Source organism: Heteronotia binoei, chromosome 1 (genome assembly GCF_032191835.1).
Source record: "Heteronotia binoei isolate CCM8104 ecotype False Entrance Well chromosome 1, APGP_CSIRO_Hbin_v1, whole genome shotgun sequence".
Lineage (NCBI taxonomy): Eukaryota > Metazoa > Chordata > Lepidosauria > Squamata > Gekkonidae > Heteronotia > Heteronotia binoei.
In genome coordinates this window covers 259,738,894-259,758,245 of record NC_083223.1, presented here as the reverse complement: position 1 = coordinate 259,758,245, position 19,352 = coordinate 259,738,894, and the positions used below count along the sequence as shown (strand labels likewise).

At 44.7% G+C, this 19,352-nt stretch overlaps 2 protein-coding genes across 2 annotated transcripts in view; both read left to right on the top strand.

The window, feature by feature from the left end:
* The window catches only part of STIP1 (stress induced phosphoprotein 1), a 31,734-nt gene extending 12,611 nt beyond the window's left edge, over positions 1-19,123 (top strand). The window contains exons 5-14 of the mRNA XM_060254605.1: positions 2,166-2,334; positions 4,098-4,224; positions 5,337-5,439; positions 6,318-6,438; positions 8,579-8,675; positions 10,132-10,256; positions 15,159-15,195; positions 15,978-16,081; positions 16,574-16,746; positions 18,604-19,123. Of these exons, the coding sequence (XP_060110588.1) occupies positions 2,166-2,334; positions 4,098-4,224; positions 5,337-5,439; positions 6,318-6,438; positions 8,579-8,675; positions 10,132-10,256; positions 15,159-15,195; positions 15,978-16,081; positions 16,574-16,746; positions 18,604-18,676 (1,129 nt within the window). The 3' untranslated portion in view covers positions 18,677-19,123. The remainder of the gene's footprint in view (positions 1-2,165; positions 2,335-4,097; positions 4,225-5,336; positions 5,440-6,317; positions 6,439-8,578; positions 8,676-10,131; positions 10,257-15,158; positions 15,196-15,977; positions 16,082-16,573; positions 16,747-18,603) is intronic.
* The window catches only part of FKBP2 (FKBP prolyl isomerase 2), a 325,209-nt gene that overhangs the window by 2,368 nt on the left and 303,489 nt on the right, over positions 1-19,352 (top strand). The gene's annotated exons all lie outside the window — the stretch shown is intronic.

Here is a 19,352-nt window from a genome sequence, read left to right as displayed (position 1 = left end):
TACATTTCTGCTGGCTCAGAGCAGTTTGGAATAGTGTCTTTTTTGTCCCAAACACAAGTGATTCTGCTCACTAAGGGCTTGTGATCGAAGCAGTTAGATGGTTAAGGGATAAGAGACCTAATAAAATCAAGATGCTGTTTTTTATAGTAATAGAAGACGATATTTAGGAGGAAACAAAAACCTATATATCCATATCACACCATACATAATTAGTTCCAACATCCAACAAAATAATAGAGCTTTCTGCATTGTGAAGTGCTAGAAAGGTTTGGGAACAGAATTCAGTCATATTTATGATAGTGACAGTGTCCCTGAGTTCCTCCTCGGGAATGAGATAGATCTTCACTCCCAAGGTCTGGAGGTAGAGTTCAGAAATGTTACCCCAGCAACACATGAGTCCATGAGAGCAGCAAACTGAACCAGTCCCTGAGATTTGTGCAGGAAAAGAGTTGAATTCTGACAGGGGGAGGTTGACAGAGCTTAAAAGTTATGAGTTAGAGAGCAAGAAGGTTTAGTTTAATGGAGTGAGAACATAAGATCTGTGGATATACCATATCTGGTTAATTTTCTCTGTTCAAAATGCTGATGTTTTGTACTATGTCAGCAGAGTTTGCTAGGTCTAGTTGGTAACTTAACTGCAGCAGAGTTCTGTATTTTCTGTGCTTATAGAGCTGCCTGAGAGGAGGTTTTCTTTTAGCCCATACTATCTGAAATAACTAGGTATGGGAACTTAACATTTGTGATTAATTTTGGCTGGTTTGTGGATCATGAACTGAAGAGCGCCATGAGAAGTTCCACAAATTATGGCGGTTCCTGAGAGAAAGCGGAGGATTAAAGGGTTCCAAGCCATTGAAACCCCTGCTTTCTTCTCCCCACAAAAAGTGGCAGGAGGCAAAAAGCAGGGTCCACAAACTGCTGTCAACCAGTTCTGTTCACAAACCAACCTCCCGGTTCATGATTTGGTTTGGCCACAAACTGAAACAAATCACAAAAATGTAGTTCATGTCTATCCCTAAACATAACATCCCACAGCTCCTAGTTAAGTGTTAATATTTATCTTCATTGTCTGTGTCTTAATGTTAGTTCACTTTTCAGAAGTTAAGCCATCTTTGCTCCTGTTGATTCCTTGTCCTTCCTTTGAGGTGTGGTATCTAGCTCCCAGGAAATCCATAGCACCTCTCTGGCAGCGGCAGCAACCGACAGCATCTGTTTGAGAAGGTGCTGCCAAGAGCACATTGGCTGGCTGTAGACCAGAGCTCAGTGGGTGTTCTCTTATCGCTAAGCTGCAGTTGCTCCACATCTCCCATGATCTAACTTTATACACTCTACAGCAGCTTCAGTATATGGTGTTGGACCTGCAATTACTGTGCTTCCTAGCTTCAAGTGGGTAGCTGTGTTGGTCTGCAGCAGCAGGACAAAGTTTGAGTCCAGCAGCACCTTTAAAACCAACATTTAATTCTGGGTATCTGAAGAAGTGTGCATGCACATGAATGTTTATGTGCAGAATAACACTTTGTTGGTCTTAAAGGTGCCACTGAACTCAGACTTTGTTCTGTGTTTCCTAGCGTTAGATTTGCCCTCCAGTGGATAAACATTGGTCTAATTCCAGTTCCAGGGCCTCAAAAGAGTCCTCCATAGTTGTGTTTTCCAGCAATCTCCCCAGGTAGGAAACTGGTGTGTGTCGGCTGTCAGCCTTGGTGGGTGAGCCATTTTTTTGGCCTACTCTCCAAAACTGAGCTCCAGTACCTTACAGCCTGCAGTCATGATAATAATAATAATATGCATAGGAAGTATGATTGGATATTGATAAGCCAGGCCTTTATGCGGCTTCTCACCATCTCAACAGCACAAGTGCTCTGCAAACTTTGGAAAGACTAACAAGGTTGATGATCTTGTGATGAAAGTTGCCTTTGTCTAGATATTTACAGAGATAGAACTGAGACTAATAGCAACTTGAGCACTGAGTGGCTCTGTAGCATTGCAGCCAGCCTAGTAAAAGGCATTACGTGGACTGCGTTTTAATTTTTGACAAGTCCCTTCCATTTCTATGATTCTGTGATAAGTATGGCTGTAAACAACATTTGTAGCAGAGGCAAAGGTAGAAGCTCTGGATCCTACTGTTTGCAGAGTGCAATTTACTTGATCCATGCCCTATTTCCTAACAGGAAATTGAAGGACCCGCGGGTGATGACAACCCTGGGGGTTCTGCTTGGAGTAGACTTGGCCAGTGCAGATGATGAGGACGAAGCGATGTCTCCACCCCCGCCTCCTCCTCCCAAGAAGGAGCCGAAGCCAGAGCCCATGGAGGAAGACCTCCCAGAGAACAAGAAGCAGGTACTGACCACTGACCACAAAGCATCACAGATATCACTGGCTTCTACTGTATACTCACTTCACGTTTAGGCAATGGTAGAAAATGGGGAGCAACTTCAAGGCAGCCAAGCTTAAAAGGCTAAGATGCTTCTAACGCAGCAGACCTCCCTTTGGTGGAGAGGTAGTGTGGTGTAGTGGTTAACAGGGGTGGCCCCTAATCTAGAGAGCCAGATTTGATTCCCCACTCCTCTTCCACGTGATGCCTGCTGGGTGACCTTGGGCCAGTCACAGGTCCTGCAGCCGCATTTGCCTCACAAGGTGCTTGTTGTGGGGAGAGGAAGGGAAGATGATTGTGAGCTGCTTTGAGACTCCTTAAAAATAGATGAAAGTGGGATACAAAAACCAGCTCTCGTTTTTCTTCAGGGATGTGTTTTTCAGTCCAAGAGCTCTCTCATAACTTGGCAGTCTCCTACTTCTATGTGCACAGAAGCTGTAGTTTTCCTCTTCTCCTTGGCTGCAGCTATTTCCCACCCTCAGGAAGATCCTTTCTGGGGCTTCGGGATCCCTGCAGAGGTGCAGCCAGATAGTTGGATATGCTGGAATGAGAAAAGGGCAAGGAGTTGGTAACCACTCCTCGTTCTCCTTCAGCCAAGCTGCAATTGTAGACGAGGGAGCAGTTACACCTCACTCTAGCCTGCCAGTCCTCCCCACTGTACCTCACCATGGATCACCATTCCTTATACAGAATCAGACCACTGCCATCCAGGTCAGTATTGTCTTCTCAGGCTGGCAGTGCCTCTCCATGGTCTCAGGCAGAGGTCTTTCACATCACCTATTACCTGGTTCCTTTTAACGGGAGGTGCCAGGGATGGACCCGGGACCTTCTGCCTGTAAGGCAGAGGCTCTTCCACTGAACCACAACCTCTCACAGGGAAGGTAGGACACTTCTCATTGTCCTTTTCCTGTGTTCACTACTCATCGTGATTCACCCCCATTTGGGGGTGGTGTGCATTCCCTGTGGCATTTCCCCCTGGATCTTGTTGTCAGTTGTGTTTTGCATAGTAATGCTTCACACTCTGGTAGTTTCCCTTCCTCTCAGTTAAGTGACAGTGCATCTGTTTGCCATGCGGGAAGGTCCCAGGTTCAGTCCCCAGCATCTCCAGTTGAAAAGACCAGGCAGTAGGTGATGTGAAAGACCTCTATGGAAATCCTTCTTCTTCTTCCAATATAATATTTTCCTTTCTCAACGTGTGCAGATCCTAGGCAGTTAGTGCTGAAGTGCGATAGATCCAGATGCAGTGTCAGCCCTCTCCCGTTAGATGTTATATGCCATCCAAAACAGTACAGTCTTGCAGGCCCTTGCAGATTATCAAGGGATCCAGTTTTTGGATATCATAACTGGCTGAGTAGACAGTATTGACTTTGATAGACCAGTGGTCTGATTCACTGTAATGCAACTTCATATGAATTCATGTGTGTACATTAACTTAATAGATTGCTAGGCATTATATGACGGTATGCTAAAGACTACTTGATGGCAGATAAAGTGTGGGTACAAGAAGGGAGGAGGGGAGAAAAGAGAACATTGCAATGTTCTCTCTTTTGAGCAATGTTCCCTCTTTTCTCCCCTCCTCTCTTTTTGTACCCACGCTTTGTCTGCCATCATGTAGTCTGTTTATTCTGCAATAAAAGTCTGCATCCTGAAGTGTCCCTAGTTTCTACTCAACTGTGGAACTCGTCCCAGAGTGACTACCATTTAAAGGCCCCTTGGTTGCTTTTCACAGGCTCTCAAAGAGAAGGAGTTGGGAAATGAGGCCTACAAGAAGAAAGACTTCGAAGCAGCCCTGAAGCATTACAACAAAGCAAAGGAGCTGGATCCAACCAACATGACATACATCACAAATCAAGCAGGTGAGATGAAGGAAGACCCTTTCCTCCTCCCTCCCTAAGAGGCAAAGCTGAGGTGCTGAGCCACAGAGGCCAGAATGGAAATACTTGCACCAGGCTAGTTGGCTTACTTCAGAGCTGCAAGCAGTTAAGCAGTGTGATCATCCCTTTGCTGGGGAGATGAAGGAGAAAGAAGCCCCAACATATGGCATGGGTGCATTCCTCTCCAGGACGTGGTTCAATAGTAGGCCATAACATTCTCTTGTTTACATACATTCCTAGTCATCTTCACCATATCTGGTAAATCAAGACTGATGTCTCTATCCCTGTGGCTTGGAGGAAGGGCTGAAGCTGAGAGCAGGTAGCTAGCTGGCCTCCTTTCGCAGATGAGGGTCGAAACAGGCATTTCCTAGCTGACAGCCATTATGCTACATCGTTTTTCTCAGTTGAGGTATATAAATGACTCAGGTGGCATTGGCATTAAGGAGGCTTGACACAAATGGAACTTTGACCCCCCGCCAGATTTATTTATTTGCGTTATATTTATATCCTACCCATTCTATGCAGACTCAAGGTGGCTAACAACATAAAATACACAATAAACAATAAGCAATATTAAAACAGTAAAATAAAATTGCAGTGGTGCTACTTCATCTCTTCAGGCGGATCATATAATATTTTCCTTTCTCAACGTGTACAGATCCTAGGCAGTTAGTGCTGAAGTGCGATAGATCCAGATGCAGTGGCAGCCCTCTCCCGTTAGATGTTATATGCCATCCAAAACAGTACAGTCTTGCAGGCCCTTGCAGATCATCAAGGGATCCAGTTTTTGGATATCATAACTGGCTGCCTTACTGCTCTGTTGGATGAGAACCCCTCCCCACCCACCCCTAAACAGCCGGACAGGCATGAATGCCTGCCCTCTCCCCTTCTTACTCCTCCCCCTACCTTCCCCTTGGGACAAAGACTCACATAGCTTACTGTGGTCCTGTATATCTGCCGGAATATGTGTTTTATTTGCCTTATAGTCCAGTCAACGGACATATGTCCATCCATAGGGACCTTGCTGTTTACAGCTGCTGCAGTTCTGGGATTGTCAAGGGCTCACTACTTTTTTCACCCCCTTCTCCCCTCAGCGGTCTATTTTGAGAAAGGGGATTACAATAAGTGCCGGGAGCTGTGTGAGCAGGCCATCGAGGTGGGGCGCGAGAACCGGGAGGACTACCGCCAGATTGCCAAGTAAGCAGCAAGTCAGACCTGAGACCCATCCTCCGTTGCTGGGGGGCTGAGCGTCTTTTGCAAGTCTGGATGGGTGAGACTTCCATTCCTCTGAAGATCACTTCTGTTTTTTCCGCCCACTGCCATTTTTCTCAGAGTGGGGAGATTTTGCAGTCCCACCCCCATTGTTAAACATTCTGTTTCTACATCTGTCTCAGCAAACCTTTCTGCCTGCAAACCCAATTTCCTGATCTATATAGCTCACAGGCCTTTCTTCATTTTGGAGTGAAGGAAATGAGTTGGATTATGCATGTGGGAAGCACTCATAATGACAGATATTCCCTCTACAGCTACTTAAGACTTCCAGAAAGTCAAGGCTGCAGGTGGAGAGTGTCAGGGGAACAGCTGAGTCAGTTGTTAAAATGAGTTAGGGGATTTGGGCACAACATCCTTTCCTCCTATGCCAGTGCAAATCTTGTTTCATCAGCAGCAGAAAGAGTTGGGAGCAGTTTTATCTGATTTCCGGCATCACTATGTGTGCTGTGTTTTTTTTTTTTCAAAGAGGCTCCCTTGATTCTCAGCATTGGCTTCTAGTGGGTCTTAGGGATGTGAAAGAAGATCTGTTTTTAAGTGTACTTCCAGTTGGAAGGGCCTAGCCCACTAATTTCTTCAGGAATTGAGGGAGGGGAGACTTGTAAGTCTTTGGGAACTTTTACTCATGAACGGAGTGGAAGCTGAAATGTGATTTCTTGTACTGGCCTCTCCGGGGAGCTAGCCTCTTTTTTTAACCCATGGCATGACTCTTCCTGTCGTCCCCAACAAAAATCTCATGGGGTTTGTGACTCCGGATATTCGGCACTTGCTAGCTCCTCTTCCTAAGCTTGTTCTTTTCTGTCTAGAGCTTACGCCCGAATTGGCAACTCTTACTTCAAGGAGGAAAAGTACAAGGAAGCCATCCAGTTTTACAACAAGTCTCTGGCTGAACACCGCACTCCAGATGTGTTGAAAAAGTGCCAGCAGGTGAGTATCAGGTTCAGGTTCTTGAGCCGCCTTGTAACAGAGTCAGTTTGGTCCTGTCGCTGTGCCTCTCCAGTCTCTGGACTCTCCAAATAACCTCCAGCTTCCTTGGCTGGTCCTGTCTCGTTTGCTCCAGGCACCCAGTCTTCAACTACTGCAGGAATTCCTGCTATTAGGTGACTGCGTAAATCCTGCAGACTTCAGTATCATCTTGAGATGTAACAAGTCTTCATAATGGCTTGAGATAGATATCTTTTGCCTTGTTCAGGGATTGTCGGTTCCCGATCTAAGTCCTGGAGATGGCCAACTGGAGATGAATGTGCTGGAACTTGGTCTTTCCTGTTATATCTCCTGGATACTATTTTTAACTGTTATTAATTTCTATAATGTTGCACACAACCTTTGAACCAAACGTGCTCCCCTGCCCGATTCAGAGCACACTTGGAGTCCTGTGGAAAAATGGAAATTTATAAGCGAGAAACTGTACAGAGGGATAAAGACTCCTCAGGAACCAGCAGTTCTCGGAGAGATACAGGATGTGCAGGTCATTTTTTACCTAAAACAACATTACCCAAAGTTATACAAGACAGTTATGATTGGCCCATCAGGTGCCTGACTTGTCCCTATCTTATTGGATAAGACCCCCTCGGATTACTTGAGCTGATGTGAAAATATCTCTCTTGCATTTTTCAGAATTGCATTCTGCAGTTTGATACAGCATATACAGTTCTTTTAAAGCACGCATGCGTCTAGAAGTCCTGTGACTTGCAAGTTCAAGATGTAACTTTGTTTGCAAATTCCAGATGGCACATTCCTTTGTCCTCTTCTTGCCTCCGGCTTGCCTTCCTGTTTGCCAAGAATTAAAAATGCTGTCTAGCAGTCCCTGCAGCAAGAACTGGCCCCTCAGGAGTGCTGTCTATTGTCTTGACATTTTGTGTCTAGTTTGTGTCTAGCTAGTTTCAGTAATCCAGCTGGAACTACCCATGAAAAATGAACTCTTAATACGGAGATGCTATATGCCTACTCAGTATGCCTCCCATATCCTGATGTGATTCTGAATGTAAAATGATTTCTTTCTTAAACATATGCTAAGTTTATTTTAGAAATTCCAAGTTATACAGAACTTTGTTGGGTGAAGTAGTATCAAGTAGATTAATTCCATATATAACAAAATTCTACTATGCATAAAGTACTGTGGCATATATCAGGGGTGGCCAAGGGTAGCTCTCCAGATGTTTTTTGCCTACAACTCCCATCACCCCCAGCCATTGGCCTTGCTGGCTGGGACTGATGGGAGATGTAGGCAAAAAAAAATCTGGAGAGCTACCCTTGGCCACCCCTGGCATATATAATAACATTGTAGAAAATCTTATTAAGGATAAATTAACTGGTAATTGGGCTAGAAATTTTGATTCTTAAGCTAAGAATAATGTCTTGCTCCATCCCAAGCCAAACAAAAGGGAATATTTAAATAAAAAGAGAAAGAGGGGATAGCATAAGTTAGAAAGAATTATAGTGAGAGAAACTGAAGGTAAGTTGTGTTAAAAGGTAAGATGTTTTTAGATTCAGTATATTCCAGAAGCGGAAGCCATTTTTCTTCAAAAGATGTGACCTTGGGGTAAATGTCGGGCAAGGAAAGCTGTGTCGTGATTTTCTCCATTATTAAAATGTTCCAGATTTTTGTAGACCAGAGTTCAAGTGATGGTGAGGTGTTGGATTTCCATAGAGATGCTATAGCCATTTTAGCGACTTTCAATCAATTTTCAAAAAAGCTTTGGAATCTTCAGAGTTTGCCAGTATTGCCAAAAAAAAAAAAAAAGACTTCAGGAGAGTGTGGGATGTTGTAACCCGTAATGTGTTCAAGACTCTGTCTCCAGAAAGCTTCTATTAGTGGGCATTGCCACCAGCAATGTGCAAATGTACCGAAATATGATTTCTTGATGTGCCTTTGGGTTGGCAGTGCAAGCTAAAATGTGCAAATAAGTGACCCATGTCTATCAATAGCGTCTCTATTTGCTTCAGCAGGGTTTCATGCGGTAGGGGCTTAGGTGCACCGGTAAAAACCTTTAAGTGTGTTGTATTTCCAGAGGGAGTATGTTTGGTAATGTCATTGTTGGTTTTTAAACACGTCTTCCTTCTACAGGCTGAGAAAATCTTGAAAGAGCAAGAGAGGCTCGCCTACATTGATCCTCAGCTGGCTTTGGAGGAGAAGAACAAAGGCAACGAGTGTTTCCAGAAAGGTGAGAGTCTGCACTCAGCCACATCTTGGAGCATCCATTCTGTCCCTGAACATACACGTGTTACCTGAACTGGTCCCTGAGGCGAGAAATTATCTATGGATGGAATATCAGGAAGGGATGACATGAGATCTTGTAGTCTGTGCATACCAGGGTAGATCTTGCTAAAGGTACCTCCCAAATGAAAACAAAATGTGAGGAAAGAGAAAGTTATTGTAAACACACAGAGATAATTTTACTGCATACAAAAAAAGGGAAAAATATGGAGAACCTACACTATGGACCTGAGAACTGATTCCCCCAAGCCCTCAAACATACACACCAGCAACAGAGTGCACCTTTCTAGAGGGAGAAGAGAGGAAATGAGGCTTGAAGAGATCCAACATGTCAGATCTGGTCCTCATAAAAAATGAGTTCGACACCCCTGACTAAGATTGAATTAAAGCAGGTGGTAAGACCCTTGAATAGCAGCAAATGAGCATACAAGTAAAATAATTAACTAACAAAGTTGAGTCCAGTGGCACCTTTAAGACCAACAAAAGTTAATTCTCGATGTAAATGAGAACTGAGTGATTTCACATGTGTGGATGCACACTTCTTCAGATACATATGAAACTAACTTGGTACACAGAATTAAACTTTGGTGGTCTTAAAGGTGCCGCTGGACTCGGAATTTGTTCTGTTGTGAGAATTTCTTTAAAATGTTTCACAGGTGGTACATAACACCAGTCCAATTAACTAAGATTAATTCTAATTTGTCTCCCAAGTGTTGGAAGTGCGGATCTAAAATTGGCACATTTTATCATTTATGGTGAACATGCAGTGTTGTGAACAAATTTTGGGTGAAAATTTTTGAAGGAAGTATTTGCTACTGGTTTGCAATTTAAACCAGAGGTTATGTTACTATCTCTGGTTGGAAAAGAGGTCCCAAAGGAAGATGTTGATTTGATGGTTTATATTCTTACGGCGGCTAGAATTCTACTTGCCAAATATTGGAGACAAACAAAATGTCCAAACTTAGAGGAATTGGTTGGAAAGGTACTACAAGCGGCTGAAGCGGATATACTTTCTGCTCTTTTAAATGGGAAATCTAAAGTCATGGCAAGTTATAAATGGGAAAAACTATATAGATGGTTTAATAAATAGAAATAAGAAAATGATTGTGGAAGGCCTGAGGCAACTGGGGGAGAGAAATAAATGGTGACAATATGTTTGGTTTATAAAGTTAGGTTGATAACCACTTCCACTCTCTATTTTATGTTGTTTATATAATTGTTACAAGAATATATTAATATATTTTTGTATGATTGGACTGTTTTGTCAATAGATTTATCAAAAAAGGGGGGGGGAGAATTTGTTCTGTTGCTTCAATCCAGCACTGCTGCCCACCTGAATCTATCTAGAAGCAAGCTACGTGTTTTCATCTGATCTGATTGTCTTATCTTTTTTTTCCTTCCAGGGGACTACCCTCAGGCGATGAAACACTATACAGAAGCCATCAAACGCAATCCCAACGATGCCAAACTTTACAGCAACAGAGCTGCCTGCTACACTAAATTGCTGGAGTTCCAATTAGCACTGAAGGTAACTGTGTCCTAGAGTTATTGGAACTGCATTCCAGGGGACCCTGGAGTCTGTCTGAAGCCAATCAGTGTTCTTTATGAGATCAGCAAAAGTATGCAAGACTTGAACAAGGCTGTTAATGATAGGATGTTTTGGACGTCATTCATTCAAAGGGTTGCACACAAAAGCAGTTAAGCTTCCTTATGAGAGCCAGTTTGGTGTAGTGGTTAAGTGCATGGACTCTTATCTGGGAGAACTGGGTTTGATTCCCCACTCCTCCACTTGCACCTGCTGGAATGGCCTTGGCTCAGCCATAGCTCTCATAGGAGTTGTCCTTGAAAGGGTAGCTGCTATAAGAGCTCTCAGCCCCACCTACCTCACAGGGTGTCTGTAGTTGGGAGGGGGGAGGTAAAGAAGATTGTGACCGTTCTGAGATTCAGAGTATAGGGCGGGATATAAATCCAATATCTTCTTCTTAAAAGACGGATTCAAGTCCAGTAGCACCTTAGAGACTAGCAAGATTTTCAGAGTATAACCTTTCAAGAGTTAAAGTTCCCTTCAATAGATACAAAAGACATGTTGCCCACAACTGCTGATCCCCAGGGAGAGAAACCAAACAGGCAAAAGCCTCCATGTAAAAAAGGTCTCAATGACAATTAGAAAAATCTTGTATCAAAAGGTCTCAGAAATACAATGTATGCAGTTAATACCAAACATCTTTCTGAAATACACGGAACTGACAATCCAAACATGCACAATCCGACAGGTAAACTAATCACTTCTACATTCATATTAGGAGGATCCTTCTGTCCCAGTGCTGAAATTACACCATAGTTTAAAAGTCCATCTTGGTTCCAGATAGCAGCTAATGAACAGTCTGGGCATACTGTGGTCTTGTTTTGCTGTATGCTTTATACACTTCATATAAGAAAATCCTACCACAGATTTTCCTATATGAAGTGTGATGCTTAGATAAATCATACAGCAAAACAAGACCACAGTATTCCGGGATTGCTCTTTAGGTGCTATCTGGAACCAAGATGGACTTTTAAACAATTGTGTAAAGGTATCCTCTTTATATAGAATCATAAAAAGGTAAAGATGGTCCCCTGTGCAAGCACTGAGTTGTTACTGACCCACAGGGTGATGTCATATCATGATGTTTTCTGGGCAGACTTTTTATGTGGTGGTTTGCCGTTGCCTTCCCCAGTCATCTATGCTTTCCCCCCAGCAAGCTGGGTACTCATTTTAACAACCTTGGAAGGCTGAGTCAACCTTGATTAGAATCACATAAATGTAAACGTGATAGGTTTCATGTCTTGAAAAGACTTGTGCACATTTGGATTGCCTGTTCCAAGCTGGATTTGTTCCATATATTCCAGAAAGACATTTGGTATTGATTAACTGCATACATTGTATTTTGAGACTTTATTACCATATTTTGATACAAGATGGTTCTAATTCTCACTGAGACCTTTTTTTACATGGAGGCTTTTGCCTATTTGGCTTTCCACTTTCCGTATTTCTCACCTTGTTCGATCCCCAAGGAGAAGGCACACATTCATGGGTGGCAATAGAGAAGCTCAGCAGGACCTGCCTAATGAACTGAGTACCATCTAGAAAGTCTCCCAGAGTTCTTTACAAAACACCCTTGTTCTGTGGTACAGAAGAGCTGGCACTACAAAGTGGCAAAGAAGACCAGCTGGGATCTGAGACGGTTTCCTGTTCAGATCTCTTCTCTGCCAACAGATTCATTGACAGTTCACTAAGCTGTTCTTTGTCTCAGACCTGTTCCTGCAATATAGAGATAGTACTGACTTTCCTCAGGTCTTTGTTTCTGGAATGTGAGCTCGAAGTACTTTAAATGCTGCGTTTAGTAAATGTTTAGTAAAAGCATTGACTTTGAGGAGCCATTTCTGTATGGGACTTGCCTCACTTGCCTCACGGATAAAAGGAAGTATTTCTTCACCCAAAGGGTGATTAACATGTGGAATTCACTGCCACAGGAGGTGGTGGCAGCTACAAGCATAGACAGCTTCAAGAGGGGGTTAGATAAAAATATGGAGCAGAGGTCCATCAGTGGCTATTAGCCACAGTGTGTATATATGTGTGTGTATAATTTTTTTGGCCACTGTGTGACACAGAGTGTTGGACTGGATGAGCCATTGGTCTGATCCAACATGGCTTCTCTTATGTACTCATGTGCACAGCTTTCTGCTAGTGGCAAAGCCCTCTCCCCCCCCCCCCCATGTCCGTGTGTCTTGCAGAATTCCCATAGTGTCAAATGCATGCCTCTTAAGGGTCCACGTTTTTTAAAGAGCTCACCAAACATCTCCATAAACTCAGCCTCTTATCAGCACCATGTGGCGTTTGTTTTGCTTCAGGGTCAATCTGCATGCTTGCTTTAAGTTTTTAAAGCTCACTTGCTGAGTGCTTGTCCCTCAAGAATTAATGAGCTGGCTGCTGGCAGAAGAAAATCTGCTGCCTGAGCAGTGAATAGAAACTTTGGCTTACTTTAAATCAGGGGTCCCCAATATGGTGCCTGGGCGGCACCATGGTACCTGCCAAGTATTTTTAAGAAGTGGGGCTTTTGCTCAGCAAGGTTTTTGGTTGGTCAGTGAAGATTTGATTGGTTGCCTTGGCAGCAGCTGCCACCACAGCACAAGAACTGTGTAGCTGAAAGTAAGCGCAGCAGCCATTTTGTGGTTGGCCTTGCCTCCTGTGGCAGCCATTTTGTGGCTGTGCCCACTACACTGTGTCAGAATTCAAAAGGTGCCCAGAGGCTCCAAAAAGGTGATGACCCCCAGTTTAAATAAAACAACCAGGTCATCAGTAATACGTAGTGTTAGCTTAGCACTTTTGAGTGTTCAGAGTGCTCTGTGTGTATTATCTATTGACAGTCCCTACACTCTGCAATGTTGTAGCTAAGCATTCCCCACCACTTCCAATATTGCAGACAGGAGGCTGAGAGTGAGCGGCTGGCCAAAGGTGGTCTTGAGAATTCATGGCAAAAGTTGAGAGTTCAGCTGGGAACTTCTGATTCATGGCTCCATCTTTTAGTTGCGATGCTACATAAATAAATAAAATTTTATTATTATTACATTAGGTCTCAGAAACAAGGTGGTAAAATCAGTTTCTAGACTGTTTCAGGTTGCCAGTTGGGGGTTCTGTGCTTTTAATGCATGCTAACAAATTCCTTTTCCAGGAAGAAGTCTTAGGGTAGAAGGAAGACATCTCTCATATCTAGTGTTTTGTGATCATGGGGTGGGGGGAGATTCAGCTGTGTGAACTGGTGCAGCTGAGAAACAAATGTTTACCACCCCTGAACTTGTTGCAGCTGCTTGCAACTCATGTGTAGACCAGCTGCTGAGATACCTTTCCCTCTCTCTAGTTCTCTGGCACTTGGTGTTCTTGAACAGCTGAGGACCAGTTCCTAACTGTTTTGGATTTGGGTGACTCTGTTGTAGATCCTTCAGTATCACAATACACCTGCCCCCCCCCCCCAAGATTAATGAATACATTTAATGTGTAGTTTAAAATCCTGGGTTCATCCTCCCTTGCCAGATTGTTTTGTTTGAAATAGGTAGCTAGGCTGGCTTGAAGGCTTGGGGAATGTCTGCCATTTCCGACTCTGGGGTGACATTGCATCACAAGACTTTTTACAGGGTGGTTTGCCATTGCCTTCCCCAGTCATTTACACTCCCCCCCCCCCCAGCAGCAAGCTGGGTACTCATTTTACCGACCTCGGAAGGATGGAAGGCTGAGTCAACCTTACTGCATCTTTAAAAATCTTTTTGAGGTAACTCACAGTACAATAAGATCAGAAGCAGAACAGTTATAAACATTTAGCAGCTTCAAATAATAAAATAGTCCTCAGGCTAGAAAGAAAACATAAAGCCCCCAATCCTACAGCAATCACACTGGTTTTTAATCCATTCCTCAGCACAGTATACAGGATGTTGTTTTTGACCTTTAAAGTCCTTCAGGGCTTGGAACTGGGCTATTTGAAGGATGGTCTTCTCCCATAAGTTCTTGCCCAGGAATTAAGATCACAGGGAGAGAGGGCCTTTTCAGTGGCAGCCTCACAATCATGCAACAGCCTTCCCTGGGAGGTGTGCCTGGCCCCCATCACTTTTGGATCTTTAGGAGGCAGCTGAAAACAGTTTTATTCATGATGGCATTTGATTGATTCTTCTGCCTATTGGCGTTTTTAATTTATTGGTGTTAACTGGTGGTTTTAATGAGTCTTATTGCACTATTTTCATTGGAAGCTGCCTTGACCTATGTAGAAAAGTGACAAAACAATGCAATAAATAAATTCTAAAAAATGGGAATATTTCTGTTAAAAGCCAGGGTAAAAAGACAGAATCTTCCTGATGCCTAAAGGACAGGAAATTTTACATCAGATGAGCTTCAAGGGGGAGAGGGAATGCTGAAAAGCAAAGTGTTGCTCCATGATTGCTCTCTTTTAAGTATTTGAAGGGCTGTCAAGGAGGGGAGGAAGCTGTTCCTGTTGGCAGCAGAGGAGAGGACTCGCAAGAATGGGTTTAAATTAAGGGCAGGGAAAGGTACTGGCTGAATATTAGGGGGGGAAATTGACAGTAAAAATTGTTCCACAGTGGACTCTGCTACCTAGGGAGGTGAGCCTCCTTTCACTGGCAGTAGTTAAGAAGTGGCTGGACAAACACTTGTCAGGGATGCTCTAGGCTGATGCTGCACTGAGCAGGGGGTTAGACTAGATGGCCTGCATGGCCCCTTCAAACACTGCAATTCTATGATCCATTTTAAAAAGTCTCTGGTTGCCCCCTCCCTGACCTCTGTAGGCACAGGGTTGAAGGGCAGGCCTTGGGAGGAGGATCTTAACTGGTGGCTCAAGAGTATGGGAAGAAAGCAGCCGTTTAAAAGTGGTTTCTCTTTCGACAGGACTGCGAAGAATGTATCCATCTAGAACCCACCTTCAGTAAGTATGTGGTCTTGAGAATGGTCCTGAGGCTTGATTACAAGCGGCCTGCAAGTCTCTGGAGCTGGGGCTTATTCCAAGCAACTGCAGCTATGTCCAAATGTTAAAAAACAGACTGTGGTTTACTGCTACATGGATGGGTGCACTCAAGCTTGTTGTTTTTGACCTTTAAAGTCCAGACATACCTGGATTCTTTGGCAGCAAACCACAGCTGGCTGTTGTATCCAAATCAGTACAGCTACGGTTTGCTCTTTCCTCTGCAAGCCAGGATTCCAGACCTTTGGAATCCTGGTTTGCAGACACAGCATGCAGCTTGCTAGCTTGGAGGTGACAAGAAAGTGTACTTTGCCCCAGGAGCAAAGATACTTATCTGGCAGTGTGCCAAGGGAAGAGGAAGAAGGGAAAGCATGAGCCCAAGGATCCCCTTGGCTCATTTCCTTCTCCCCACCATTTTTCTGATGGACACTGCTGCCGTCTTTACAAGAATTGCCCTTCTAGGTCTAATAGGGGGGCTTAGAAGGGTGCGACATTCCATAGCAAAGCTAGATTTGAGTCCAGCAGCACTATAAGACCAACAAAATATTTGGGGTATTATGTTTTCAAAATTCAAATCTCCCTCCATCAGATGTCCTTAGGATTGCACTGTAAAAAGCTTAGCTGTGTAGCCAGTGCTGTTGGACAATTGCTTTCTTCTCTTAACAAAAGAAAGAACTTGGGGCAGTGAGTGTGGGCTGGTAGCTCTTGACATGAGGGTTGACCTGTCATTTGCTGTTGGCTTGCAGTCAAGGGCTACACACGCAAAGCAGCGGCACTGGAAGCAATGAAAGATTACACCAAAGCCATGGATGTTTATCAGAAGGCCCTTGAGCTTGACTCAAACTGCAAGGTGGGTGCATGTTTGTTGGACATCACTGCTGTAACAGAGGAAATGGGTGTGTGTGTCAGATTTTCTCTCCCTTAAAGAGGCACAGAATGTGAGGAGGAGTATTACAGGGTACTCTTGTCCTCCCCAGGAGTAAAAGCTGGTGTTGTGATTGCAAAGCAAGGTCTTTCATAGTGGAAACCAGCTTTCTCTCCGAAGAAAGGGATATTCCTAAATATTAAACTTTGCCTTCTTTATATGCATAGTTATATGCCCCACAGCCAGTCATATTCTTCCTCCAGCTGGCTTTGCTGAGCTGTCTTTGTGATAAAAGAATCAGTTATCCCTTCAGCATGCTCTAGTAGGGGCTGCGAAGCTGTTGCAGAGAAATACAGATCTTTGCAGGAATAGCCAAGTTCATGAAAGTGGGGGTGGGGGGATGGAGGCAAGACACACTGATCTAATAAATCAAATCTCCAAGTGGAATCTTTCATGCCACTGCCTTCAACCCCGCAGGAAGCCGCGGAGGGTTACCAGCGCTGCCTCATGTCCCAGTACAATCGCAACGACAACCCTGAGGATGTGAAGCGTCGTGCCATGGCTGATCCTGAGGTGCAGCAGATCATGAGTGATCCGGCCATGAGGCTGATCCTGGAGCAGATGCAGAAAGATCCGCAAGCACTAAGCGAGTGAGTGAGGGCAAGGGTGGGGCTGGGTTAGCGTGGTGTGGTCAGTTTGGGCAGAGATGGCCTGGGGTCTCTACAAAAATCCTTCAGGGGGTCAAGTGCTAGTCCAAATGGTATCAGTACACAAGAGATGATATTCTGGTCTCAGATAAGTTCCACACACCCGGTGACCCCTGCTCCATGCCCAGAAGATGGCAAAAATAAAAAGGAAACCTCCAGGATCCCTGGAGAAAAATTGCTCCTTGACCCCAAAGTGATGATTAGCATTTCCCTGGACATGTAAGAAGGGGCCACGAGAACTAAGCACTGATGCAACTCTTCCTGCCCTCCTTCTCATGATCTGCCTAATTCAAAGAATCAGCATTACTGTCAGATGTCCATCTCTAGCCTCTGTTTTAAAAGCCCCCCAAAAAGGAGAGCCCACCACCTCCCAAGGAAGCCTGTTCCACTGAGGAACCACTCCACCTTTCGGGAAGTTCTTCCTAATGTTTAGCCTTCTAAGTTCACTCATAAGCGTCAAGGGCTTAGCCGCTTCTCCAGCAGCCTGTTTTAAACCGGATGGCAGGAGAAAGCGAGCCCAGAATGAGCCCAGCCAGGACCTCCTGTGCTGCATGGCTAGCAGTGCACTCCTCATGGCACAGCAGCTCCTGAGGTGTTCCCTTCTCCTGCAGCCTGGTTTAAACCGGACTGCAGGAGACAGCTTGCTTCCTGGAGAAAGTGCCCAAGGGGATTGGTCCCTTTAAACACCCTCCCCAAGCGGTAAGTTTACTTGCTGCCTGGAGAAGGGATCCAAGGAGCCAGAAAATTTGGTAAGCTTGATAATTTCGTGAGCTCCAATACCATACCAATACTGGGATTTGGGAATATCAGTGTTCCCTCTAAGAAGAAGATGATGATGATATTGGATTTATATCCCGCCCTCCACTCCAAAGAGTCTCAGAGCGGCTCACAATCTCCTTTACCTTCCTCCCCCACAACAGACACCCTGTGAGGTGGGTGGGGCTGGAGAGGGCTCTCACAGCAGCTGCCCTTTCAAGGACAACCTCTGCCAGAGCTATGGCTGACCCAAGGCCATTCCAGCAGCTGCAAGTGGAGGAGTGGGGAATCAAACCCGGTTCTCCCAGATAAGAGTCCGCACACTTAACCACTACACCAAACTGGCTCTCCTAGTTAGTGTGAGCTAGCTCACATATTTTTAGCCTCCAGCTCACATATTTTTGTCTTTGCTCAGGAAGGATGACCCCAGAGCACACTTAATTTATGCAGTAGCTCACAAAGTAGAATTTTTGCTCAGAAGACTCTGCAGCCTGGAGGGAACATACTGATAGTTTTTGGGTTCAGTATACCCAAATCTGGAAGAAAAAAACCAAACTTTTTTTTTGCGCACACCCATAATTTCTACACTTGTGAGAATTAGAAGCCTCTCTTCCATGAGGCTTTACTGCACAGTTTGCTCTGTTTGCAGCCCTGTGGTTTCTGAAGTCCCCACGTAAATTGTTTGCAAGGCTTTATTTTATTTTATTTTACTTCATTTATCCCCCACCTTTCTCTCCATTGAGGACCCAGAGTGTTTTGCATCCGCCTCCTCTCCTCTATTTTATCCTCACAACAATTCTATGAGGTAGGTTAGGCCAAGAGAGGTGCTGACTTAAAGGTTGTCTGGCAGGCTTCCAGGACAGAGTGTGGATTTGAATCTGGGTCTCCCAGATCCTCACCTGACATCCTTAACCACTACACTAGGCTCCACATTGTCTCCATGCCTGCGGAAAGCTCCTGCTGTAACTTAGAACACCATCATTGCTCAACCATTTTTGGAGGCAGCATCCCTGATGTGAATCTCCTTGTTTCTTCTCTCTGCAGACACTTGAAGAATCCTGTCATCGCTCAGAAAATCCAGAAGCTAATGGATGTTGGTTTGATCGCAATTCGGTGATGATTTTGACTCCGCCCTCCCTCTCCTGGTTGAAGAGGGCAGCTGGGACTTTTGGATGCCGGCAGTGCAGTCCAAGGGCGCCTCTCCCGTGTCAGAGGCAGGGACTTTGAACAGTCAAGCGGTGTGTCAGTCTCTCTCTCTTTCACACATAACATGCGTGTGTGCTCACGCCAAACAACCCGGCCAGCACATGGGCTGGCCCGTTGATCATTTTGCCCCATCGCTCTGCTGCCTCTTGGCACTTGTTCCCATTTGTACGCTGCCCTCTTCTTTCCCCTGCACCCCCTTGCAGTTTTAATCCTCTTCGCCAGCAGCCCTGGCGTACGGGAGGTTCATCACTTGTTGGTTGTCTGGTTTCTTCTCTCTCTCTCTTTTTTTTCCGGCTGTGAAGCTGCATTTTGTCTGCTGCACACCCAATAAATAAAAAAGCAACGTTAGTGGCCTTGGCTTCCTGTGTCGCCTCCCTTCCTCCTGTCTCGTCTGCTCCAGGGCATGCTCGCTGGGATTGTGGTTATACATTCACACAACTGTGCAAAAGTTATTTGTGAGCTAGCCCCTGTGGCTAGGCTGTCTCCTCTAGAATAGCAAAAACTCCCTGACTACTCCTTGCATGTACACCAGTCAAAGACTACACGGCCCCAGAGCCTTCTTAACAAAACAGCAGTTGGTGAGCACT